Source organism: Pimephales promelas, chromosome 6 (assembly GCF_988280905.1).
Source record: "Pimephales promelas chromosome 6, fPimPro1.hap1.1, whole genome shotgun sequence".
NCBI classification, from domain to species: domain Eukaryota; kingdom Metazoa; phylum Chordata; class Actinopteri; order Cypriniformes; family Leuciscidae; genus Pimephales; species Pimephales promelas.
In genome coordinates this window covers 3291227-3316251 of record NC_142774.1, presented here as the reverse complement: position 1 = coordinate 3316251, position 25025 = coordinate 3291227, and the positions used below count along the sequence as shown (strand labels likewise).

The window sequence follows — 25025 nt, the reverse complement described above, 5'->3', positions numbered from 1 at the left end:
TTATTCTGCTGTTGTTTAAAAATGGCGGTTGGCAAAACATGATGCATTTTCTAGTTGCTGTTGCCAAGGAAGTGGACGAGCGATTTCTTCCGGATTAAGAGTCAAAAAGAAAAGCTTTCCCACGTGTGGCGAATGAGTAAGTAATAAAACATACATTTAACTTAAATAATACAGTGCCAAACGACTAATAATATTAACCTGCTATTAGCGAAGCGCTCGCTCGCTGCTTATACTTAATGTTACTTATTATGCACATAATTTAACTGCCTTTTTGACGATAAGTTACAAGTTGTTTTAATAATGTTGCTATAATAAGATGCTTCTTTATTTTACAAATTAAAAGATATATTTTTTTTTAATTGACCCAGCTGTCATGGCATAAACACATCAACATAATGTCATTGTTATGTTTTTCCTTCTCGACACAAACAGCCTTGTAGTACAGCAAGTTAATGGAAAATACATTCTCGCTAAATAATTAACGTTAGTTCACCCCAAAATGAAAATTATACCCTAATTCACTCACCCTCAAGCCATCCTAGGTGTATATGAGTTTCTTCTATAAGCCAAACATAGTCAATCGGATTTATATTAAAACAAATATCCTGGCTCTTCCCATCTTTATAATGGGAGTGGATGGTACCTTAGATTTTGAAGTCCAAAAAGCATATTCATCCATCACAAAATATATCCATATGGCTCCAGGGTTGTTAATAAAGACCTTATAAGGCAAAGTGATGCATTTTTGTGAGAAAAATATTTATAACTTATAAATAAAAAAAGCTAGTTCCAGTGCAAGAGTGACCTATAGATGGTTTATTTCTTATAACTTATGAATAAACATTTGAATGTTTCATATAAATATGTCATTTATCCATCTCATATAATGCTGTTTTCCTTGCGTTTGTAGATGGTGAAGGCTGACCCAGAATCTGAAATCTGAGAAAAATCAACAAACAGAACCGATGAAAAGCAACTCGAGGATGCAAAAAGCAAGTTTTTGAGGAACCTGCTGACGATTTAATTCAACTCAGGAAAACATGGCAGTTGACGGGGCGACCAAAGAGAAGAAGAAAAAGAAGAAAATAAAGGTGAAGGAAGAAGTCGTCGACCAGGATGAGGGAAACTCAAACGTGATGCAGTGCCATGATGTGTCCGTTCAGACTGTTGTGAAAAAAGAACTGATGGTCGTAAACGAGGAGAAGAAGAAAAAGAAGAAGAAGAAAAAGAAAGTGAAGGAGGAGGTGGAAGCAAACAGCCCCGTGACGGTGTGTCACAATGTGTCCGTCCAGACTACCGTCAAAGCTGAGCGCTCAGAAATCAATATCAGCGATGCTCCTGACAAGACCATCAAGAAGAAAAAGAGGAAGATCAAGGAGGAGGAGCCAGAAGAGCATTTAGTGTCCAAGAAAAAGAAAGGCAAGAAAAAAGGATATGAAGATGAGGTGGAAGGTATTCAATATATAACGACGAAAAAGGAGGTGGAGGTCAAAGAGGAAGATGACAGTGAAGAGACGCTGAAAAAGAAGAAGAAAAAAAGAAAACCAAACACAGGAATGGAGGATGGAGAAACAAAGACAAGGAAAAGAAAAAAGACAGAAGCTGATGAATGCATAGTGGAAGTGCAAAAGGAGAAAAAGAAGAAGAATAAGAAGAAGAAACAACGACCGGATGACATCATCAGCTCAGAGACAAAGCCGGAGAAGAAGAGCAAGAAGAAGAAATTAAAATGCGTGGACGGCGGTGAGAGTCTTCCCCACGCGAACGGAGGACCCGCCAGCTCGCCGGATAAGAAGACGAAAAAGAGCGTCAAGGTGAAGGCTGATGATGTCATCGAGAAGATGGAGGAGGAGCCGGCGGTAAAGGAGGAGAGGAAAGAAGTGCAGAACATGACGCCGGACAAAGTTAAAAAGACGGACGTTAAAGAAGAGCGTCGTGAAGCGCCGAGGGCGAGTAAAACGGTGAGTCTCGCTGGGGTTTATTCTGCTGCGGTAAAACCGAGGCATGTGATTGGCTGTTGACATCACTGTCGTAATTACGTTTACTCTTAGTGTGTATTTGTGATGATTATAAGGTAATTTCATTAATATCAATGTTGTTTTAGAGTTATTTGTATGTATTTATTCATATTTTGAATTTTGTTTTTATTTTAATTTTAGTTAAAGTTTTAGTAATTTTGTTGTATTTGTGACATCAAATATGTCTATAATTTAAAAATGGCAGTATCGTTTTTTTGATTTAAGTTATTTTAGTACATCAAGGCCAACTAAATAAAATTGGGAAATGTTGCCTTAAAGCTGAAATAAAATAGTTTTTTTTAATAATTTATTTAAAATAACAAAAATGTTTTATTATTTTTAGTTTGAATTTTAGTTAACTATACTAACCCTGCCTCATACCAGTGTTATTTTAGTATTATAAATAAATTTTGTATATTTAATATTTGAATTAGATTTTATTTTTAATTAAGTATTTTGGCCTTGCTTTTGTCGTTTTTATTCATTGTTTGTAAATACTTAAATTTTTTATTTTAACTTATTTCAGTTTTCATTTTTTTTTTCAGTTATATTTTCTTCAGCTTAATTAACAAAAAAAAAAGTTAAGTAGTTTTTAATAAATATCTTTAATAGTTTTGGTTAACAATAAAAACACTGGTCAATTTCCAGGTCAACGTCAAAAGAAACCACCCAATTTATTTGAACTATATATTTTTTTTCTAAAATTAATATTAATTTAATTTATATATAATTTCTGTTGTTTTAAATGATGATTCTCATTTCAGGAATACAGCAAGTAAAATCGTACTTTTTTATAATTTGCATTAAAGGTAGTACAAATACTACCATGTTCAATATTTTAATAATATAACTTTTCTTGCATATTACAATAATGAAAGTCAAATGGGCTTTTGGGAACGAAGCAAGAATTTACCTCATGTCTGATGAAGAAAGTGTACTGCGTTAAGTAGTTTTATTTGAAATTACAAGTGCATCACACATTTATACAAATGAATGTGTGATGCACTTGAAAATTAAAATAAAACGACTATATATATATATATATATATATATGTTTGTATATATATGTATGTGTATAGGAATTGTTATTTATTATAATACTAGTGATTTTAATGTATGCATTTCAATGTTTCAATGTCAATGTAATCACCTTGAGTCCAACACAAATTTCCCCTTTGGGGACAATAAATTGTATTTCATTAATTCATTTCATTTCTCCACCGGCACTCAGAGAGATATCGTGTTCCTGTCGGCAAAGCCTGGAAACCAGGACGAGGTTTCCATAGATCAGGTAAAGCACCAGATCACTAAAGCACCATAAATTATGATATCCCTCATGTTGAGATGTGATTAAAACACTGTTTTATTCCCCAGGCGCGCCGTCTCGCCCTACAGATGGACATCGACAAGGAGTCGCAGCCGAAGCCGGTCAGTTTCCAGTATATACGTCAGTCCTAAAGCAGCTTTGCCATCAGTACTAATGTGAATTGTTTTGATCTGTTTGTAGACTCTGGGCCAGTGGGGCACGGCACAGTTCGACAGCCCCGACAGACAAAACAAGTTCCTGCGCTTGATGGGCGGCTTTAAGAAGAGCAGCCAGCCAGTCGCGGGATCCCCCGGCTCGGCCAACATGGCGCTGGGGAAAGAAGGCCAACAGACTTTGCAGCAAGGCCTTCTGGGACAGTTTGAGCGCGCTCAGAGCCACCACATGGACTTCAAAATGAAAGGAGCCGGATTGGGGTTCAGAGCGCCGTCCAATAAGACGTTTACGATCGATGCTAACGCGCGGAAGTCCGTGCGATTCGACGACTGAGGGAGAGTTTCGAAAGTGAAGGTATTTACTCTCAGACCCATGTGTCAGGAATCATAAAACACAAAAAACACAAGATATACGTCCATAAGTACACAAGATATATGTTTGAAATGTATAGAAGCTCGTTTCTGCCATGGAATAGAAAATAACAGAGGTAATGGCGACTTTTATTTCACAATGCCGACTTTTTTCGAGTTTACATCTCGCAATTCGTACTTTTTTCTCAGAATTGCAAGATTTAATTATAAGTGTGAGATATAAACGAACAATTCTGAGCAACAAATGTTTTCAGAATTACACTAAAACTCGCACTTGAGTTTATATTTTTTTCTCAGATTTGTGACTTTATTTCTCACAGTTCTGATTAAATCTCGCAAGTGCGGAAAATATCTCGCAGAATTGTGAGATTTAGTCAGAATCGTTCGATATAAACTCACTAATCTGAGAAAAAACACAGAGTTGCAAGTTTATATCCCGCAATTCTGACATTATAACTCGCCATTGCAACTTTATATCACGCAGTTCTGAGAAAAAGTCAGAATTACGAAATTTTGTCAGGACAGGATTTTGAGTAAATGATGACAGAATGTTCATTTCTAGGCGAACTGCTTCCTTTAATGTATAAATCGACATGGGTTTATCAAATACTGGTGTATTTGACCAAAGTTTTTTTGGTCCTACGAGATGTTGTACTCAGGTGAGATATCAGGAGTTGGATTTGAGTTCATCATGGGATTTTCCCAAGAAAATGATACTAAAAGAGAAGGACAACAGGAATAAAGACACTGGATTAGAGCTGTCATGGTGGTTGTGATGTTATCATTATTGGCATTGCATTATAAGCAGTGTTTGTTATGGTGCTTGTTTTGACTTGCATTGCATTCAAGGTATTTATGCAAGATCCTAAAGTTTGGGGTCTGTAAGATTTTATGCTCACCAAGGCTGCATTTATTTGATCAGTAATATTGTGAAATATTATAGCAAATTTAAAAACTGTTATCAATGAGAATATGTTTAAATTCTTGTGATCAAAGTTGAATTTTCAGCATCACATGATCCTTCACAAATCATTTTAATATGATGCTTTTTTGCCCAAGAAACATTTATTATAATGTTGAAAACAGTTGTGCTAATTAATATTAAGTGGAGATGTACGTTTTTTCAAAGGATTTTTTGATGAAAGGAAAGTTCAAAAGAACATTATAAATGTCTTTACTGTCACTTTTGATCCAGTTAAATCATCCTTGCTGAATATAACTATTCATTTCTTTAGAAAAATGTAATCTTACTGACCCCAAACTTTTGATTTCTGTCAGTTCTTGCAATCCTGGGATTCAAACCCCAATTTGAGCTGAAAGATAATCGTGTCGAGTCTTTATACCAATGAAACACTCAGGCAAAATTGAGTTGAGCTCATGTTGTTAAACTTTATTTTTCTTCTTCTTTTTAAACACATGACCTCTAAAAAGGACAGAATAAGGAAAAGGTATCAGATAAGGCATTTCCAGATAATCTGAATAAAAGCAGCCAGAGATAAAAGTAAATTCATCCATGGGTGACTATGTCTGTGGTTCATGTGTTTTTAAGAGTTAGAAAACAGTGTTGCCTAATGCTAATGCTCTATAAACTTCAAATCCCGTTGTGAAAGACTGACAGATCTGTTGCAGAGACTGAGATTGTGACAATAGCGCAGTTCCAGTTCTCTACTGTTGCTTTTCATCAAACTTTTAATCAAATGGCCCGGATGAGATAAAGAACATACTTCCATAGTGCATGTTCTTGATTTCTGTCAGCATTCACGCAGATCTGCAGAAAGATTAACAGATTTGGCCAATGATAAACTCAACACTAACCTTTAATCCTAGGCAATTTGGTTTAATAAACATGAAGCTAAAAGAGTGAATCTCACAAAAACCTCTCAAGAACATCAAGGTCATATTTTAACCACAATTAAAAAGGAAAAAATATATATATTGCATTAAGGTTTCTGCATTGTGAGATTTTCTTGAAGCACATTTCATAACACAATTCTCATTACCATAAAATTTAATTGAAGTCTCTCTTTCTCTATATATACAGTATGTCTACATAATGTAATATTTGTTGTACTATCTTCAATCAGTGCTGACGTAAAAAGTACTTGCAATAATGAGAATTATTTTTGAGAATAAAATGAATTACAAAAATAAGCAAAACTTTCAGATGCATTACAGTAATGAAAAATTGCAGCTAAACATGCTTTATTGTCAAGAAAATACAACAAATTGCAACACAAAAATAAAAACAGGCATCTGTTGGTTTACCTTACGCAAAAAAAATAATTTTTCTTCTTTTTTGATTTGCACTTAAAATGTGACCCAGCAACTTTGTTTACTTCAGATTCACTCATAATTTCCTCAATGTTTAAAGAAGCTCAATAATATGACATTCCCGCTCATGTTTCAGAGCTTCCAAAAGCACCTGAATATGTGATATCACAATCCAAGTGTGTCGCCGCACCTAGAGCGTCATGAATGCCAGAATACTGCTTAGTAATGCAAGGACACTCGGATTAGGGTCATGTGATCGGCTGTCGACGGGTTCTTGGCATTCACAGGCAGTGTGGAATGTGACAGGAGATTTAAATCATCGAGAGTCACACCTAGAATTCCGAACATACACGAGAGTTCCGTGAGAGAAGGGGGCGTGTCTTTGAAGCTGTGTGTTCCAGTGGGTGTGGTCTAGGGTTCCTGTGGGCGTGGCTTAGGCCTGCAGGTACTCCGGCTGTACCCGCGCGACCTTGCGAAACTCTTTGGCATGCGTGCGAGGACACTGCATCTCACACCAGCTGATAGGCACCATCTGAGCCCCTGCGGGAAGAGATTTCACACGGCATGAGTGACACGAGCGAGGGCAGCACTTCATTAAAGGGATAGTTCACCCAAAAATAAAGAAATCAGCCCATGATTAACTCACCCTCAAGCCATCCTAGGTGTACATGACTATCAAAACTTTCGAATACAATCAGAGTTACATTAAAAAATGTCCTGGCTCATTCAAGCTTTATAATGGCCGTGTCTGTTTTAAAGTCCATAAAAGTGCATCTATCGAAGATAAAAGTGCATCTATCCATGATAAAAGTGCATCTGTCCATGATAAAAGTGCATCTGTCCAAGACAAAAGTGCATCTATCCATGATAAAAGTGCATCTGTCCATGATAAAAGTGCATCTATCCATGATAAAAGTTCATCTATCCATGATAAAAGTGCATCTATCCATCATAAAAGTGCATCTATCCATGATAAAAGTTCATCTATCCATGATAAAAGTGCATCTATCCATGATAAAAGTTCATCTATCCATGATAAAAGTGCATCTATCCATGATAAAAGTTCATCTATCCATGATAAAAGTGCATCTATCCATCATAAAAGTGCATCTGTCCAAGAAAAAAGTGCATCTATCCAAGATAAAAGTGCATCTATCCATGATAAAACTTCATCTATCCATGATAAAAGTGCATCTATCCATCATAAAAGTGCATCAATCCATGATAAAAGTGCATCTATCCATAAAAGTGCATCTATCCATGATAAAAGTGGATCTATCCATGATAATCTCCACTCTGTAATGTGTTAAATTAGTTATTTTTCATCCAGAAACGCATGGCTTCGCTTCAGAAGGCCTTTATTAACCCCCTAGAGCCGTGTTGAGTTCGTTTATTATTAGGGTTGGGTATCGTTTGAATTTGAACGATTCTGATTCTGATTCCTTGTTTCGATTCCGGTTCCTAACGATTCTCGATTCCGATTCTTTTAAGAGGCAGGGTCAAAAAAGTTTAGCTAACCTTGCTAACCAACGGCCTTTCTGAAGGAAATAATCCTTTCTTAAGGAAATACTCCTTCTGTAAAAATACTCCTTTTGTTGATTTCATTATTTTTAGAAAAGTGAAGCCACACTTTGGATCGCCGACGTAAGTTACTCATGTTCGACTCGTGTGGTTATGCCAACACTTCCGATAGATGCTTCTTCGTTGGTGTTGTTCAGCGGTTTCTTCTTCCACTTGGCGGACTGCGAATATCGAAACTAGGAATCGAAATTTTAACTTTTGAACGATTCCGGGAAAAACGAAAAGTTAGTCTCGGTTCCAATCGATACTCGATTCTCGTTACCCAACCCTATTTATGATGGACAGATGCACTATTACGGACCTCAAAACAGAAACAGCAATTTGAATGAATGCATTTTTTAATATAACTCCGACTGTGTTGGTCTGAAAGTAGAATGTCATATACACCTCTGATGGCATGAGCGAGAGTAAATCAAGGGCTCATTATCAGTTTGGGGTGAACTCTCTTCTGTTGAAGCGCACTACTGTTGAACCTCACCCGCCTCGCTGTGGGCCACGACGACGCCCAGCTCGTTCTCCGCCGTGGTCAGCAGGTAGTTCGACTGCACGTCGCCCAAAGAGATCTGAGCGCCAAGGTCAAGGGTCACGAGCAACATTCAGGGTACTAGAGTTTCATTTTTCCACATAGAATAAAGGATACCACTTTTGCAAGGACAATGTCTCCCGGCCTGAAGCTTTTGTACGTCTCCACCTGAACACAAGAGCCGCAATTCAGCAAATACACACGACATCTTACTGAAAACAATCATTTAACACAAACTCACCTTATCTTTCTCCGTCGCTCTCACGTCTTCTCTTCTGGTGAAATCAAAAATGAATAGAATTTTAGTTTTTATGCTATTATTGGTAATATAAATGACACTTTAAACAGTTAATTGAAGAATGAAATGTTCACACCTGATAGTGCCTCTGAACCGGTCTTTTAGCGGCGTTGACCCCACATACAAGATGTGGACTTTAGCAAAGCGTGGGTTGATACTCGTCACCTGCAAAGAGTGGCAATCACACGTGCGATGTTCATTTTAACAAAACATCATGGAGTAAATGACAAAGAAACTAAGAATTTCTGACCGGTGTTTTTGTTTTTAACCTTTATTAAACCTCAAATAATAAACAGCAAAGTTCATTTTTAAACACACCAATGATAAAATCAAGCAGAATACATTCAAAGACAAATCAATAAAAATATAAACTCGGAGAAAATGTTACAAATCTACATTTTTGTACATAAAACCGACCTAAAATCTAAATACTACCGCACAAAAATTTAACCGCTTTGTTTTGAATAAAAACACCAAATCTAAATCCATTTCTCTCTTCTGTTGAACACAAAAAAGATGATATTGTAGCCCTCAAACCGTATTCACTTTATAGCCCTTAATCCTGTAATTGTGGACTCAGGGTTATAAGCAAATGTTATATCACTGTCTTCGATAAAGTTTTGTCTATCCATTTATGATGTTTTTTTTTTATTTTGGGGGTATTTTTGAATTTATTTACTTCAAAAAGTACCATATTTTCTATGTAAATTATGCTTATTTTTATGTTTTATTTTGTATATTTTTTTAACTACATTAAAATATCATTCCAATAAGTTCTTACAGCTAAAACCTAAAGATGAAGTGACTTTGCTGTCTTATTTTGGCTTATTTTAAAATGCTGTAAATTACAGTTTTTCCCATTCATTTCTATGGGTGCCCATTTTTGACCCAAATACAAGATTAAGGAGGGGTTTTTTTTCACCCACTTAACATTATAGAATTGAGTCAAAAAAAATTGTGTGTGTTCAGGAGGCAAACTTAGGAGAAGTAGCCAAGTCTTGTACCGCTCAGTATTTTTAAAAAATAAATCAACTATTTTGCCCACATTTTATCCATACAATGGAAGTCAATGGGGTCCAAAAATAGTTATCAACAATCATCAAAATATAGTTTGTTTTTCAGCAGAGGAAAGAAACTCGTATCGGTTCGGAACGACATGAAGTAAATAATCATAGCGTTTTCATTTTAACGAGCACCCGTGATGTCATGTTTTGTACAGGACACTCACCTTGCAGGTGACGATGGCACCGACGTCAGGCAAGAGTTGTGCTTCTGTCTCCCTGACGACTGAAATCACCGGGAGCTGGAAAACAAGCGCTCACGGTTACATTAGCAAGAAGTAGGAACGTTTCAGTGTCACGAAGGTGAACTAACCTCCTCGCCCTCGTTCTTTCTCAGCACGTATCCCGCGAGCGTAGCGAAGATGTATCCGTGCCGCAGATCCGTGCCGGTCCCGGGAATACAGTCCTCCGTGCTGCAGAGCCTTTCACCTGCGCAAACCACACATCAAACTCGCGTCATCGACAGGAATGCGCTTACGATACAAGTCGAGGATAAACATTAAAAACTGTGCACATTAGTTTTAAAATTCATAGATATCCTTCAATCAAAATAACTTCCTCTCGCAGAATCTCATCCCGTTTAACGGCGCAACGGCGGGGCAACCTGTCACTCACATCGACCAATAGCAAACCACAACCATCCAATCAATTCCCAATTGACAAAATTAAGCCCCGCCCTACATTTGTTCTTGTTCGAGGAGTTGTTTCACTAAAAATGGGTCTAGTATGATACAGCGTAATTTCACACAATATGCGCAAGGATATTAACTTTTTATATATTTTTATATTAACGCATAAATTAACTTTATAACTGTAACATAGTGTAATATAATGTTTGGTACTTTCCTGTTATCCGGTGTTCTGTCGATTTTTGCTGCCTTGTCGAAAAATGCTACCGTAGCGCGAATTGATCACAGAATGCCGATTAAAGTCGTATGAAATACAATTCTAATACAATTCTAAGTTTTGAGTAGCTACTGTATACAGTAGACTACTGTTTTTATTTTTAAAACGGTGTGAAAAGTAAAAATTATCATAAAATATTCATCTTTGACTTGACAAAGTACACCTTTTCTTATAGTAACTGAAACTTTCAGTTATTCCTTTTCAGCTGGCTGACCGTACAAATATTCATATGGTAGTTAAGCGTTTTTTAAAGGGAAATTATACATTATAACAGGAAAATGTACCTTTTGTAAAAAAATGAAGAAAAAAAAAAAAAAAAAACTGTGAGTCTGCACATGCGCATAACCGGTAAGTAGGAAATCTCGATGGGTAGCATGAATTGTCAGAACACCGGACCCCACGATGGACTACCCCTAACCCCGCCCCTAAACCTACCCGTCACTGGGGTTAAGACCAATCAGGGACGATGGCCTACCCCTAACCACGCCCCTAAAAAATTATTACTATGTTTTATATATTAATTATAACTGTTCGTCCGCTAAAAGAAGTAGTTCTACTGCTACGTTAAATTAAAAACAGGAGAATAGTGTTGACAAAAAGCTTTTCTACCACAAAACGCTTCCTGGTGATTGGCAATTTTACTTCTAAAGTAAGAAAATACATTAGACTTTTTCCAAAACTGAAGGATGAGCCTAAATTATTTTCTGTCACTAAGGCAATACATAAAACATTTATTTAAAGTCCCCCTTGTGACAAACCAAATTCATGTCAACACCATTGCTGAGTATTTTCTCCTTAAAACAGGCAGTCTCGCAGTTTGAAATCACTAGTGTCATAAAACTAACTTGTAACCAAACAGATGGTGTGAGTGCGTGGAGGCGGGGCTCATTTGTGATTTGCAGAAATGAGACAAGGGTGTGTAGTTACATTCCAAATATTATTTTCACAAATAAACGTTTAAATGTCATTTTGGTGATCAAAGGCGAGTTTGAAGAGATATAATTATTGACTACAGGGGGACTTTAAATGAGATCTCTTGGACTTGAGGCAAATTAACTTTTTGTGGAATTCAAGTGATTTAAGCAACCAGCGTCGTTCGTGTAGAGGCACATATGTGTGTGTTTCAAATCAGGTGTGTGTGACAGCAGCGCTCGCGCCCCGGGCGGGGGTGGGCAGGGCTCGCTAAACGAGTCTTTAAACCCAGCAAACACCACCAGAGACACGCTTATTTACGTCAGATCAACTATACAGTATAGCCGAAATACAGTTAAACCAACATCAGCCGTTTCTGCCATATTTTGACTGAAGCTGAACATACTTATGCGTTTATAACGCAATATTCACAGTGCTGCGCGTGCGGATGATTCAGCCCCACAGAAACGCACGTGAGAGAGTAACTGTCCTTAACTTTTACCAACCACACCAAATTTCACAAAATGTCATTATTTGTACACGCCTAGAGCCAAGACTTGCAGCGATTCTGTCGATAAAACCAAAAGAAAGTGCAAATAGCATGAATAAAACAGCGACCTACCTGGAACACACAGCTTCATGGGCGACATGTTTTCAAGAAGCGAGAGTCGCGTTTTGATTGGCTGTTAGTCAGTGGGCAACTTGCGCTCTGATTGGCTACTTCATCATGTGCGGTTCAAGAAAACCTCCATATTTGTTGTGGCCGTAAATGCACGTTTCTACTAGTATTAAGTGTAAACAAAATAACTAACTCTGTAACTTGAAAATGTAACTAATTATACATTGAAAAAGTATATTTCCTAATAATTCGACGTCATGTCAAAAATGGCAACATGCACTCAAACCAGAACAGTTGTAATTAAAAAACGTTTTCCAATCATCTCTACATCGCCACAATGAACATTTAAGGGATTAGATTACAAAAAAAAAAAAAATTGTAACAGCATTATTTCTGGTTCAGTAAGCCAACATTTATTAGGGATTGCACATCAACTCACACTATTGTACATACATTTCAGTCAAGCAAAATAATCTCAACATTTGTTGTACAAGTGAAATGTAAAGGAACAGACAACATGAGCATTTCTTTTCTCGGCCACAATGTTCAATAATATTTACGCTATGGTGAATATTTGCAGGGCCGAAATGAATTAAACTTAACATGAACATCACACATCAGCAGCATTTACCACATAAACAGTGAGAGAAAATTGACCATAAACATCCCCCAAAAAAGCCCACAGGAAAATAATCTGCTGTGAATCTCTAGATGTAGGAGAATCCTAAAAATGAACCGTGTTTCTTCTCGTGTTGGGTATTTCAGGAGCGTGTCTGTGGGCGAGCAGAGATCTAGAGCAGCGGGACAATGCATGAATCACAGGAAGATGGGAGAACGCAGCACTTCTGCAGCCCACCCAACCATTAATATATGCCGTCGCCTGGCAACAGTAATCAAAGCGATGCCATCGCGGACACACAAACGTGCCATCTTCTGAAATGTGCGGCCGTGGATTTTCAGTGCAGAGACTATAAACACACTGTGGCTCAGTTTCACTGCACATACACACATTCAAGCAGTAACTTTATTAGCATGGTCCCGATTGAGAGCATTAGGAAAGAAATGATTGGTCACTGGTTTGGTTCTAGGTAGGCTCACGGTTAAAACACTGATTGTGGGGGATTAGAGCTTGAACACGGGACGTCTCGGCCTACTTCTTGGCTTTGCCCTGAGCGGCGACGGCCTCCATGGCTTTGCGGACGGTCTCCTCGTCTCCCAGGAACTGCATGGGCTTCACGGGCTTCAGGTTCTTGTCCAGCTCGTATAGGATGGGGATTCCTGTGGGAAGGTTCAGCTCCATAATCGCCTCCTCTGACATTCCTGAAACACATCAGAAGGAAAGAGATGTAGATAGATAACACTGGAGGTTGCTCTTGTATGCAGTGCGTGTCCAACAAAGCACGTTTCCCCAAAGCTAACGAATTTTTTAATTGTTTTCAATGGGAGCGCGCATGTTTTTAAAACGCCAGCAGTGTGACGAGGCACTGGACGTTTTTTACTAGTTGCGGAGAGTTGAAGAATGTTCAATTAAAGTTTACATTAAAGAAACATTAGGACAAAATTTAATATAATTAGATATTTTGCTGAGAGATTGACCTTTCATGGCAATTTTTACCTTTATGAAGGCCTTTTTCACCTAATTAAATGTTAAACATTTAATCAATGAATTAAATTATAATAATAAGGCACGATAGTTACCAATCAAGTGAAAATCAGTTTCAACAAAATTAATCTTTGCACTGCAGAGTAAACATCTGAAGTGACATTTAGACGCCTTTACACCGACTGTTCAGAGGGACATGAATGCATTCATGTTTTGATGTTTTAAACATAAAACTTTGAATATTGATATTTTAAATTATATAAAAGAAATACTTTAAAGAGATAGTTCACTTTGAAATTAATTTTTGGTATGTTTTAGTTTACGTCAGAAGCTAATACCCTCTACCTTATGCACAGAACGAAGTGCAGAGTAAAATGGATTACAAGTGGCTGTGATTACAAGAGGTAAAACGATATAAATACTGTTCATTTTCTCACACAAACCGCTCGTTTCGTGTCTTAGGCCATCGATGTGTACTTACATTTACGAGTCATTCAATCATGTTTAATTTGGACTTCTCTGTGCTGCTCTTTGAGGTGGTGACCATAGACCTCCATTATATGACTGACAGACAAGAACAGTTTGAGCTAAAAATATCAAAATTGAAAATACTGCGGAAACACCTACATCTCGGATGCCCTTGAGGTAAGCTAAAACATATCAAAAAATAATTTTAAAGTGAACTATCCCTTTAAATGTGAAATTAAAACCACCAGTAGGTGGCAGCAAGTCACTGTAAATGAGTTTTCATTCAAACGTCTAATTCATTCAGGAGCAATGCATTTGACTGTCTTATTGAGGGGGAAATGGGGAAGAAAAGAGAGATTTTAAACAGCCGTATGCATCAGACTCCTCTTGGGCTTGTTCAGGGTGTTTTTAGGGTGTATCACAACTGTGTGGTGTAAATATGAGTGTCTCCGAGACGGTTTCTCACCCTCCAGGTGTTTGACGATGCCTCGCAGGCTGTTTCCGTGGGCAGCGATGAGAACCCTCTTGCCCTCCTTGATTTGAGGAACGATTTCCTCGTTCCAGAAGGGCAGAGCTCGGGCGATAGTGTCCTTCAGGCTCTCGCACGAGGGCAGCTGGTCCTCCGTCAGGTCCCCGTAGCGCCGGTCCTGCAGACACATGACACTCAGAGCCGCTATACTCGCACCAACATTGCGTTTACGTGACCAAACATACAGTAAAAACTGTAATATTGTGAAATAACTTTCCTATGTAAATATATATATATATATATATTCATCAAAGTATTGATTTCTTTTAACCTTACTGACACAGTGCAACACGTTCTCACCTTGCTGATGGTGGTGTAGAAGTCGTGGTCGGGGTCCATGGGTGGCGGCGGGGTGTCGAAGGAGCGCCTCCAGATCTTCACCTGCGCCTCGCCGTGTTTGGCCGCCGTCTCGGCCTTGTTGAGGCCCGTCAGGCCGCCGTAGTGGCGCTCGTTCAGACGCCAGGTGCGGTTCACCGGCAGCCACATCTGATCGATGCTGTCCAGCACCAGCCACAGCGTGCGGATCGCTCGCTTCAGCACGGACGTGTAGCAGACGTCAAACTCGTAACCCGCATCTGGAAGGTGGCGTTGATGTTAGTCAGGTTGTGTATCAGATACAGATGAGGAAATAATGGCATTAAAAAAATTTTATTCTGAAATTAAACCTCAATATTGATAATTTAGTTTATATTGGAAAACGTGTGAGAACCAATGAGGTTCATTCTCGTGTTACGCAGCAACATCTCGTGTTATGTTTGAGCTTCTGCCAGAACCAATGAGGTTCATCCGCTTGATTCATATGGATTAGTTTTAACTTGATCTCTTTATAAACTTTAAGTGTCAGTGGACAGAAATCTCAGATTTCATAAAATTATCTTCATTTGTGTTCTTAAAAAAAAAAACTTTTGCTGATAATTTACTCACCCCCATTTCATCCAAGATATCCACATCTTTCTTTCAAATCTTTTTCCGAGTCAATTCGTTCGTTTCATTCGTTGAATGAACCAAATGACTCGGAAAAAGATTCGTTTTTTAACGAGTTTTATGAACGAGTTCGAACAGGAGAGTCACAAACGTGCGTCACAGAACAGAGCAAGGCGAGCATTTGAGCTTATAAAACCTCAAACTTTTTTTTGTTTTTTTTAATGAGCAATCGTTTCACTTGATAAGACCCTTATTCATCGTCTGAAATCGTTTAAAGCCCTTTGAAGCTGCACTGAAACGGTCTTTTGGATCTTGAACCGTTTGGTTTCCAATTAAGTCCATTATTTGGAGAAAAATGCTGGAATGTTTTCATTAAAAAACCTTAATTTCTTGTCGACTGAAGAAAGAAAGACATGGACATCTTGGATGACATGGGGGTGAGTAAATTATCAGCAAAAGTTTTTTCAAGTGAACTACTTCTTTAAGATGAACAAGAGCCTTGCGGGTTTGTAACGACATAGTAACGTTAATTAATGACAGAATTTTATTTTTAGGGTGAACTATAATCATAACGACTTCATAACGAAATATTTTGAATTGGACCAATAAGCAAGCACTAACGTTACTGCAACACCCTCGCAACCACCAATCAACGCATCGACAACAAAAAGATATATGCGACATATAAACTAACTTACAGTTGTCAAAGACGAAATTAGGAAGCTTAGTTAATCGTGCATTAATTTAACGGTAATAATACATTATGAGAGAGGAGGTGCATCATCTCTGCGGGCCATGTGATCTCTACAGGGCCCTGCACGAATGCAGTGCGGATAAACAGATAAACATAAGAAGATCAGTTTAATACACGGACACCAGATCACCTTTCAGGGCCTGTCCGCCCCTCCTGGCCTCCTCCTCTCCGGTTTCGCTCAGGTCGGCATCGAACCAGCCGCAGAATCGGTTCTCCTGGTTCCAGCAACTCTCGCCGTGGCGGATCAGCACCAGCTTGTACGCGGCCATATCGCGGGGTCTGTGGGCAAACGCTCTCAAACGCAGCGGGAATGTTCGCAAGTATCTGAGACACGGCCCCGGGACACGGATGAGAGATGCTGGCACGGTGAGCGGTTACGTTAATATCGCACCGGTGCTTTTGGAGGTCGTCGCTTGGGATAGTGAGAAACGCTTCCTGATGCGCGCGACCTATCAGGGGAAGAGCATGCGCGTACACGCACGTCACTACGCGACCTTGAGCGTGATTATCATCATCATAATTCTGGATTGTTTATTGTTATTGGATGTAATACACATCTTTGTAAAAAATAAAAATAGTTTTATGACTCTGTGGAAGCGAAATAAAATAAATAATTATTATAGGCTACATTATTATTGATATGATCGTTGAAGCTCTATACATCAAATTAAATGTATTTTTACGTTATATATTTTATATGATTTTTTTAAAATGCTTTAGTGCAGGGATTTTCAGTTTAAGATATAATTATCCTCATGAGTGACTCCCATCAATAAAAAGTCTATAGTTTCATGTATAAACCTACGATGAAAAATAAACATGCGTAAAATATGATTTGAAAAATTTCTATTATGTTCAATTATCAAATTTTTCTACTAACTATAACAGTGCTGTTGACTACAACTTTAAATCAACTATTTATTTAATTGATTTATCTCTTTTGTTTAATCATATTTGTATAATTTATTTATTTTTACATGGTCTTTCTCTAAACTTTTCCACAGATCTAGCACTTCTTTTATTAGTATTGTATAAGCAAAGAAAATCTAAAGAAAATTAGCAACATTATTATTAAATATGATCCTAAAAGATAAGTGATACATCCATTTCCTATTTTCTTGTCTCATCATTAAAAAAAACATAAATAAACCGCAGTCAGTGAGTGTTTGAAATACTTTATTAAGTGGCCTACAGTATAGTTGACTTGACAGATGTACATGAAAGATCATACAAATAAATATATAATATAACATTTAGCGTGTCGTTCTTTGATGTATTCTGATTGGCCGTCGTCTTCGCTGCCGTGTGGGTCTTCTCCTGCGGAATCCGTGAAGCTGCTCCCGGTACTCGCGCTGACGCATCGGCACGTAACCGCAGGGCTCACACAGATCCTGAGACAGAGAGACACCGGGACTGTCATGTGCGCATACTGTGTGGAGGCTCCTATAGTAGCTTTACATGCATCCAAGGTCAAAACACTTAACATTTCTCATTATATAATACACAAGCAGTCCGTTGTGATTGGTCTACTCTGCTCTGATTGGTCAAATGACCTAGTCTTTTGTGATTGGTCTACTCTGCTCTGATTGGTCAGATTAATCTCTAAACTTTTCCTCGAACCCCCAAGCACCTTATATTTGGCTAATGTGAGTGCACTTTAGACAGTGAGGTATTGTGTTGTTGTACTGTACCGGATAGGAGGCGTGGAAGTGTTTGTAACCCCCCAGCAGCAGGTAGAGCTCAGGATAGAGCAGGTTCGGATACACCTGGGCATTAACACACCTGTCCAGCCTCCTCAGATACTGACACCTGTCGAACGGGTAAGAAGCTTGAGTAATCATTAACACACTTAGTGAGTGTGTGTGTGTGTGTAGTGTGTGTTTCTCACAGATGTGGTCCTCGTTCTGATGAGAACTCGCAGTGAAACACTATGAGTTTCCGTGGCGATGACCCCTGGTTCTCTGGGAATGAGTCGGACGGATGATCCTGATGAACCGCCTGCTGGATCTGAGACTCCGTGTACAGGTTCACAGCGCCCTGTGGGAGTAAAGCCCAATTCATACTTCCGTGTCAAACTCACGGCGTAGCTACGTCGTAGGCTGTGTGTAGCGCGCGTACCCTACGGCGTACTCTGACGTGCACCTCTCCAAAAATGTAACAACGCTTCAATTCTACACAGACCACAAGCGCTGACTGTGATTGGTCTGCTAGAACCCCTCCTTTGGGTTTCACTTGCTCCCATGCATGTGTAATTGCGCGTCAACTCGGACAATGACGGAGAAGTATAAATGGAAACCAGCGCGTAACTGTAGAGGATACGATGTAGGTCCAACGGAAAGCACAGCGTTTTTTCAGTTGAGACGTTACGTTGCTATGATAAAGAATATCCGCAGCACAGTTTACTTGTAACTAATTTCGCAGATAATTTGTTTCATACTAAATTTATTTTTCATCCATTTTGTTCGGTTAGCTCTGCTGGTTGTTGTCGTTGTACAGAAAGAATGTTGTGGCAGTTGGTCGGTTTTAGCTCCGCCCCTCCTCCACTGTGATTGGACGGTAGGGTACAGTGATGAGCAAATCGTTTTACCCAAAGTTGAACATTCTTAAACGAGAAAGTAGAAAACGGCGAGCGCTCAGCGCGAAAAAAAAGTTCAGCGCCTCATTACGCTCATGGCGTTAAAAAAATGCAGCGATCGCATTGAAAATAATTATAAAAAAATCGCCAGGATTTTATTTTTAAATCGCCAAGAGCGTAATGAGGCATTTTTTACTAGTCGCCGAGTGTTGAAGCTTGTTCAACTTTGGGTAAAACGCAGTGCTCATCATTGTCACTTTTTACCCAGCTGTCCAATCACAGTGGAGAAGAGGCGGGACTAATACCACATCGACCAACCGTCACATTCTGCTTGTACAACGTCAACAGATGAAAACAACAAGCATAATAACAGAAACAAAATAATTTAAAAGAAGAGCAAGAGCAAATACTTTGCATTGTATCGATATTTGTATATAGAAACAATGCAGAAACAAATTATCTGTGAAAGGAGATACTATAACACTTCTGCGGATATTCCTTATCATAGCAAGCAAAGCGTCTCAACTGAAAGAAAAAAACGCTACGCTGCCAAAACGCTCTCAGAACAGATAGGCGTTTTCCGCAGGTTAAAAACGCTTTGCACACGGCGAAAGGTCACGATAGGAAGATCTGTCGGCACAAACATTTTGGCAAAAACTCAATTTTTTAAGGTACCTTAATGTGTCCTCCTTGGTACTCGTAGGGGTAACGACAGTCGACGATGAGGAAGTCCTCCACTGCAGGACCAAACTGACCTCTGATCAGAGACGCCACCTACAGGTCAGCAGCACACTTTCACCTTTACATCTCGTACATCAATAAAATAAACCCATGGAACTTATATTTCAGTAAGAAAAATAATTAATATGAAACTGGATTAATATGGGAATATGTTATCCACCCTAGCTTAGAGAACAGTCATGATGTCTTACGGTTTGTGCGCTGACACAGTGAAGCTCCCGATGGCCGGCTCTCTCAACAGGAAGCAGGTGTTGCTATGGAAATAATTGCGTCAAGACACAAGACACGACTAACTGGGAATGAGTCACTCTAAAAAATCTAAATATTGACCCATTGAAGACAAGAAAATTAGTAATCAATAACTTACTGGTGTTAAAAAGTATGAAATCTCTATGATTTTTAATGTTTTTGTCTCTTTTGTTCACCAAGGCTGCATTTATATGATCAAAAATATAGTAAAAATAGTATTATTGTGAAATATTATTGCAAATTAAAATAAGTGTTTTCTATGTGAATATATTTTTAAACTGTAATTTATTCCTGTGATCAAAGCTGAATTTTCCAGTCTTCAGTGTCACATGATCCTTCAGAAATCACTCTAATATATGATTATTTTATGCTCAAAAACAATTTCTGATTATTTTGTGTAAACCACTAATTTTCTTTAAATTGTATTTCTTCATTTTTCTTTATTTATTTAATACAGAAATCTTGTAATATTGTTAATGTATTCACTGCAACTTTAGACCGATTTAATGTGCTCTAGCTGAATTAAATAATGAATTTCTTAAAAACAATCTTACTGAACCCCCTCGTCATCACTCTAAAATATAATTTCGGTTTCGCAGAACCGACCTTACTGAAGTCCCCAATGAGTGTGAGGTCAGCGACGTCATCCTGAGTGACGTGTTTGGGCGGGGCGTCCCGTCGTGTCCTCAGCTGACTGAACCTCTCAACGGCCTGCAGATCAACAGGGATATAATATATAGCAGAATATAATATGCCACCCAGAATGATTGACAGGCAGAGTGTGTTTCTGATGTGCATGTTCTGCTGGCTCACCGTTGGGTGGAGCGCGTGCGTCTGTGGCGGGACACTAGCGTCCTCTTCTGGGTCACTGCGGCACTGCCTCCGTCTCTCTTCACCGGAGCAGAATCTGCTGGACAGACGCACTCGCAGACGCTTCTGAGGGACAAATGTTCACTTCACTTTCAGTGCGATAAAACACGCCATGTATATGAGTGTGACCCAGTTAGTTTACCACAACAATACAGCGCAAAGTACCACGTCAACATCACACCTGACAACACCATAGACAGTAAAAGAAAGGCCAACACACACATTATTTTGCAGTGCGGAAGTACGTTTTCTGTGACTCATGTGCTAGATACGGAGGCTTATTGCATTCACTTGAAGAAAAAAAATCTACTCTGTTTTTTTGAATTAACGAGTTAATTTTTCATGAGAAAAAAAATTTGATCTGTTTTTCTGAATTAATGAGTTAGTTTTTCATGAGAAAAATTTTTTTTGCTCTGTTTTTCTGAATTAATGAGTTAATTTTTCATGAGAAAATTTATTTTTGCTGTTTTTCTGAATTAACTCATTAATTCAGAAAAACAGAGCAAAAAAAATTCCATTAAAAATTAACTCATTCATTCAGAAAAACAGAGCAAAAACTTTTTTCTCATGAAAAATTAACTCATTAATTCAGAAAAACAGAGCAAAAACTTTTTTTCTCATGAAAAATTAACTCATTAATTCAGAAAAACAGAGCAAAAACTTTTTTCTCATGAAAAATTAACTCATTAATTCAGAAAAACAGAGAAAAACTTTTTTTTCTCATGAAAAATTAACTCATTAATTCAGAAAAACAGAGCACTTTTTTTTTCTCATGAAAAATTAACTCATAAATAAACAGAGTAGATTTTTTTTCTTCAAGTGAATGCAATACGCCTCCGTAGCTAGACATGTGCTATGAGGAAAAACGGTAAACGGTCAACATATTTGCGCTACAAAACAATGTGTATGGAAGCTAATTATTGAAAAATTTAAAATAATTGAATACCAAAGTCATAGGCCTACTATAGGTAGTTGTAAATAAATAAAAAAGTTTGTTATAATTATTAATTTTGACTTTTGATATCATTATTATACCATAGTTTCAACTTTGAATGTCAATTATGACTTGCAATAATAATGAATGTTATAACTTAGACTTTTTATGTCATCATTTTGATTCAGAATTTCATAATTTTGACTTTTTGTCATAACTGAATTACACCATTACAACTTAGTATGACTTTGAATATCATATTGACTTTTTATGTTATTATGGTATTGTGGTTATTATTATTATTATGGTAATTATTTTTTACTTTTTTGCTTATGATTTCAACTTAGTATGTTATTCATTTTATTTAGAATGTAATAATTTCGACTTAGTATGTCATAATTAGCATACCATTACCAATTATGAGTTATTATTATGATAATAAACTAAAATAATCTGATGACAAATTTTGTTTTTGTTTTTTTTTTGTTATTTTTGTTTAGTTTAAATAACTGGAAGCGGATGACATCATAGCCTTGCACATTTCAGTTACAAATAAGGAGAATAATTCGATTTACATGCATAATTCAAAGGACATTTTGGTTGCATAAATAATACGTGGGCTAATGTGAGTGAGAGTGTGTAGAAGCGTTACTGACAAAGGCTCGCTCAGTCTCTTTATGGGCAGGAGAATCGGGACGGTCCCTCCACTGACACATGGCCTGAATCAGGAGATCCAAATAATGTCAAAATTAACAGAATCAACTCCTTTCCAGTGACTGTGTTTGGTTGCTGGTCGTGTCCTACCGTGTTTGAAGAGGACTCGGGTGACAGGCTTCTGCCAAGACAAACACCACAGATCATCACAGATTATTCATCAACTGCATTATTAATATGAGCTCATGCTTATTGTACCTTGCTCGTCGTCTTCTCGCTGCAGAGACTGAGAGAACATTCACAGTAAATTAATCTCAAATTCAGGACTTTGATCTATACATAAAGAATATGTGCATGCAAATGTGTGTTTTCAGTCAATTTGATCAATTTAAACTTGATCGAATATCCTTGTCCCTTCATGATTTTTAACAGATTCAAACCTGGATCTTAAGCAGAAACACTTGAAGAGAAGTGACTGTGTAGGAAATACTCTTGATCAAACAGACTAGATAAAACTATTATATCTGTCAGTTATGCAAAAACAAGGAGGAAGAGCTTGAGTTTAAAGTGTCCTCAGAGGAGAGTTAATTAAGCAGTGTGTGTGTGTGAGGCTCGTGTCCAGACCTGTCAGCGTCTCTCTGTCCCTGGAGAGTGTGTAGCGCGGCGGACTGGTGCATTCAGGCGTCAAAAGCTTTCTCCAGGGGGCCGAGCTCTTTGGACTCAGACTTACAGAAAATGGGCATCAAATATAAGCTTTAACACACAGCTAACAGTTTTACACAATATAAAACAAAATTGCAGCCTTTTCTAAAAATGATTAAAAAAACTAGTGTGAAATATAGTAAAAATATACAGTCAAAATTACAATAAAGTAACACATATCACTTTATTGTGGTGGAAAGGGGGAGTATGAGGTAAAAAAAAAAACATGTAACTACTTTGACATCTATAATTTTACAAGAATCAATTTGTTGTTTAAAATATGATGACACATTTGACCACTCTTATGAGACAAAGCAATGATTAACTGCTTTAAATATTATTTGCACCAAATATGGCAGTTGCATCTGAACTACAAAATGTCTTACTTTAGGTTTCCTTTTATGGATTTTATATTATTATTGTTGTTATATTAATTAACTATATTAATAAAGTATGTATATTGATCATTATTTTTATCACTGGACAATAATGTATTCATTTAACAATGTGATGAGAAGTACATTTTTTTAATGAAATCATTTAGAAAACGTAAAAATAAAAATGTATAAATGCTGCTGAATAAATGATCCCTTATATTGAGAGAGTGTTTCAAGATTATAAAGGTGTGTTTCTCTCACCCGTCCTGACACTGGAGGTTCTGCAGGCCGAAGGAGAGCTCGCTGACCGGGGAACAGTCCTCAGCTGTCGGCCCTGACTCCATCGATCTGATCAGAGTTGCGGAACTAACCAGTGGAAGTTTTTCCAAACAAGTTTCAAATGAAAATTCAAATGCTTAAACATATAATATAATAAATCAAGTCTCAAAACATCTGCTCAAATGTTAAACCGGCAGACTCACTGAAATGTCAACTGTGCATCATGAAGTAAAAGCCTCATCATGTCTCCTCCTCTCTCCTCCCCGTGGAAACCCGAGTTGCTACAACAAGCTCATATGACGCGCGTCGCGTTGTCCAGGTCGCGTCGCGACCCCGCGCGTGATGCCGCTCTGTCATCATCATCCTCCAGCACAGCGAACACACAGCGAACACTTCTCTAAAGAGAGTCATGTAGATGATTGCCAAAGAAAGCTGTACGTGTCCGTGGTAATTTACCGATATTTCAATAGTGGAACGGAAGACCGTTCTTAAAGGAACAGTTCACCCCAAAAATGAAAATCCCGTCATCTACTCACACACAAGATATTTCACTCCCGTAAGACATCTTCTTTCATGGAACACAAACATATTGTGCTGAATTGACGGACTATCAAAACAAGAGACTATTTAACAGTAGTCCCCATCCACTTCCATTAAGAGCGCAGCCTCTGTGTTCAGCTCATTCTATTGCGCTCCATAAAATAATAATAATAATCTGGGTTTAGCACGCAATAAGAGTACAAATACTATAGTCTATAGGTCAAAAATACTTTTTAAAGAAGTATCTGGTTTAAAATAAGATTTGTCTTCCCGCAAACACATTCAGATGTTCGTTTGCAACATAAGTCAATGCAGCATCAGTGCAGGCTGGCTTAAACTTGTCCATTGTTTATATTCGTATTTCCATTTTTTTTTTTCATGTTTCTGTGGTTATAATTAAACATGTAAAACATTGTTAAACACATTTAAAAACACAAACACATTTTTCTGCTGTTATAATTAACTTTAGTTAGTTCCTTTATTGTCCTCAAGTGGAAATTTGTATTTGGCTTTTACACCATGCACACACAAAGACACCATAACATAACATACAATAAAAATAGAAAAATAGAACACAATAACATTCCCATATGTACACAATCTATGCGTGCATATCCACACCTACTTATTATATTCATATCTCTTCAACGTTTAAAATTCTAATGCTAACTCGAGTTATGTTGTGCTCTGTCACATGCTTGATGTGGGTGGTGCCATTCTAACCAATCACAGTACGCATATGGAAAAACAAGAGAGGTCTCGAGCGCTGATTGGCCAGTAGCCATT

General features: G+C 37.8%; 4 protein-coding genes across 8 annotated transcripts; 1 reads left to right on the top strand and 3 right to left on the bottom strand.

Annotated features, from left to right (window-relative positions):
• The first annotated feature begins 12 nt into the window (after positions 1-12).
• Positions 13-20517, top strand: knop1 (lysine-rich nucleolar protein 1). 4 transcript variants are annotated; one of them, XR_016168792.1, is made up of 7 exons: positions 13-136; positions 911-1961; positions 3250-3309; positions 3393-3446; positions 3526-3852; positions 19597-19673; positions 20483-20517. XR_016168792.1 is itself a non-coding variant. In XM_089131932.1 (6 exons), the coding sequence occupies exons 3-6, from the start codon at positions 1041-1043 to the stop codon at positions 3829-3831; spliced, it is 1341 nt and encodes a 446-aa protein (XP_088988058.1). In that variant the 5' UTR covers positions 27-136; positions 911-935; positions 974-1040; the 3' UTR covers positions 3832-4633. The 4 variants fall into 4 exon arrangements, 2 of the variants coding, with proteins under 2 accessions (XP_039540867.2, XP_088988058.1); XR_016168791.1 differs by lacking the exon at positions 20483-20517 and adding an exon at positions 19800-19829; XM_089131932.1 differs by lacking the exons at positions 19597-19673; positions 20483-20517 and having other exon boundaries at positions 27-136; positions 911-935; positions 974-1961; positions 3526-4633.
• On the bottom strand, positions 5234-12139 carry exosc1 (exosome component 1). The gene is made up of 8 exons (XM_039685011.2): positions 12044-12139; positions 9917-10032; positions 9771-9845; positions 8619-8707; positions 8486-8519; positions 8362-8412; positions 8200-8284; positions 5234-6680 (listed from the first exon to the last, which is right to left on the bottom strand). The coding sequence occupies exons 1-8, from the start codon at positions 12069-12071 to the stop codon at positions 6574-6576; spliced, it is 585 nt and encodes a 194-aa protein (XP_039540945.2). The 5' UTR covers positions 12072-12139; the 3' UTR covers positions 5234-6573.
• On the bottom strand, positions 12428-16787 carry pgam1b (phosphoglycerate mutase 1b). Its single transcript, XM_039684975.2, has 4 exons — positions 16449-16787; positions 14941-15215; positions 14578-14758; positions 12428-13360 (listed from the first exon to the last, which is right to left on the bottom strand). The coding sequence occupies exons 1-4, from the start codon at positions 16585-16587 to the stop codon at positions 13191-13193; spliced, it is 765 nt and encodes a 254-aa protein (XP_039540909.1). The 5' UTR covers positions 16588-16787; the 3' UTR covers positions 12428-13190.
• cdc25d (cell division cycle 25 homolog d) lies at positions 17408-25024 on the bottom strand. Of its 2 annotated transcripts, XM_039684954.2 has the most exons (13): positions 23903-25024; positions 23682-23786; positions 22966-23066; positions 22600-22627; positions 22492-22522; positions 22344-22406; positions 20697-20819; positions 20490-20594; positions 19826-19888; positions 19569-19667; positions 18207-18355; positions 18010-18127; positions 17408-17709 (listed from the first exon to the last, which is right to left on the bottom strand). In XM_039684954.2, the coding sequence occupies exons 1-13, from the start codon at positions 23941-23943 to the stop codon at positions 17572-17574; spliced, it is 1164 nt and encodes a 387-aa protein (XP_039540888.2). In that variant the 5' UTR covers positions 23944-25024; the 3' UTR covers positions 17408-17571. The 2 variants fall into 2 exon arrangements, with proteins under 2 accessions (XP_039540888.2, XP_039540899.2); XM_039684965.2 differs by having other exon boundaries at positions 23682-25024.
• Between the last annotated feature and the right edge of the window lies 1 nt (position 25025).

Bases quoted from the DNA above. Each gene is read 5' to 3' on its own strand.
- cdc25d (XM_039684954.2), bottom strand. From the start codon at position 23,943: ATGATGAGGCTTTTACTTCATGATGCACAGTTGACATTTCA. The intron at 23,067-23,681 runs GTGAGAGAAACA...ATTTTCTGTAAG, and splicing joins AACCTCCAGTGTCAGGACGG to TCTGAGTCCAAAGAGCTCGG. The intron at 22,407-22,491 runs GTAGGACACGAC...CTCCTGATTCAG, and splicing joins CCGAGTCCTCTTCAAACACG to GCCATGTGTCAGTGGAGGGA.
- exosc1 (XM_039685011.2), bottom strand. From the start codon at position 12,071: ATGTCGCCCATGAAGCTGTGTGTTCCAG. The intron at 8,708-9,770 runs GTGAGTGTCCTG...CACTCTTTGCAG, and splicing joins GTGCCATCGTCACCTGCAAG to GTGACGAGTATCAACCCACG. The intron at 8,520-8,618 runs GTGTGAACATTT...TGATTTCACCAG, and splicing joins CGGTTCAGAGGCACTATCAG to AAGAGAAGACGTGAGAGCGA.
- pgam1b (XM_039684975.2), bottom strand. From the start codon at position 16,587: ATGGCCGCGTACAAGCTGGTGCTGATCCGCCACGGCGAGAGTTGCTGG. The intron at 14,759-14,940 runs GTGAGAACGTGT...ATGTGTCTGCAG, and splicing joins TCTACACCACCATCAGCAAG to GACCGGCGCTACGGGGACCT. The intron at 13,361-14,577 runs GTGAGAAACCGT...GATGTGTTTCAG, and splicing joins CATCGTCAAACACCTGGAGG to GAATGTCAGAGGAGGCGATT.
- knop1 (XM_039684933.2), top strand. From the start codon at position 1,041: ATGGCAGTTGACGGGGCGACCAAAGAGAAGAAGAAAAAGAAGAAAATA. The intron at 3,310-3,392 runs GTAAAGCACCAG...TTTATTCCCCAG, and splicing joins ACGAGGTTTCCATAGATCAG to GCGCGCCGTCTCGCCCTACA. The intron at 3,447-3,525 runs GTCAGTTTCCAG...ATCTGTTTGTAG, and splicing joins AGGAGTCGCAGCCGAAGCCG to ACTCTGGGCCAGTGGGGCAC.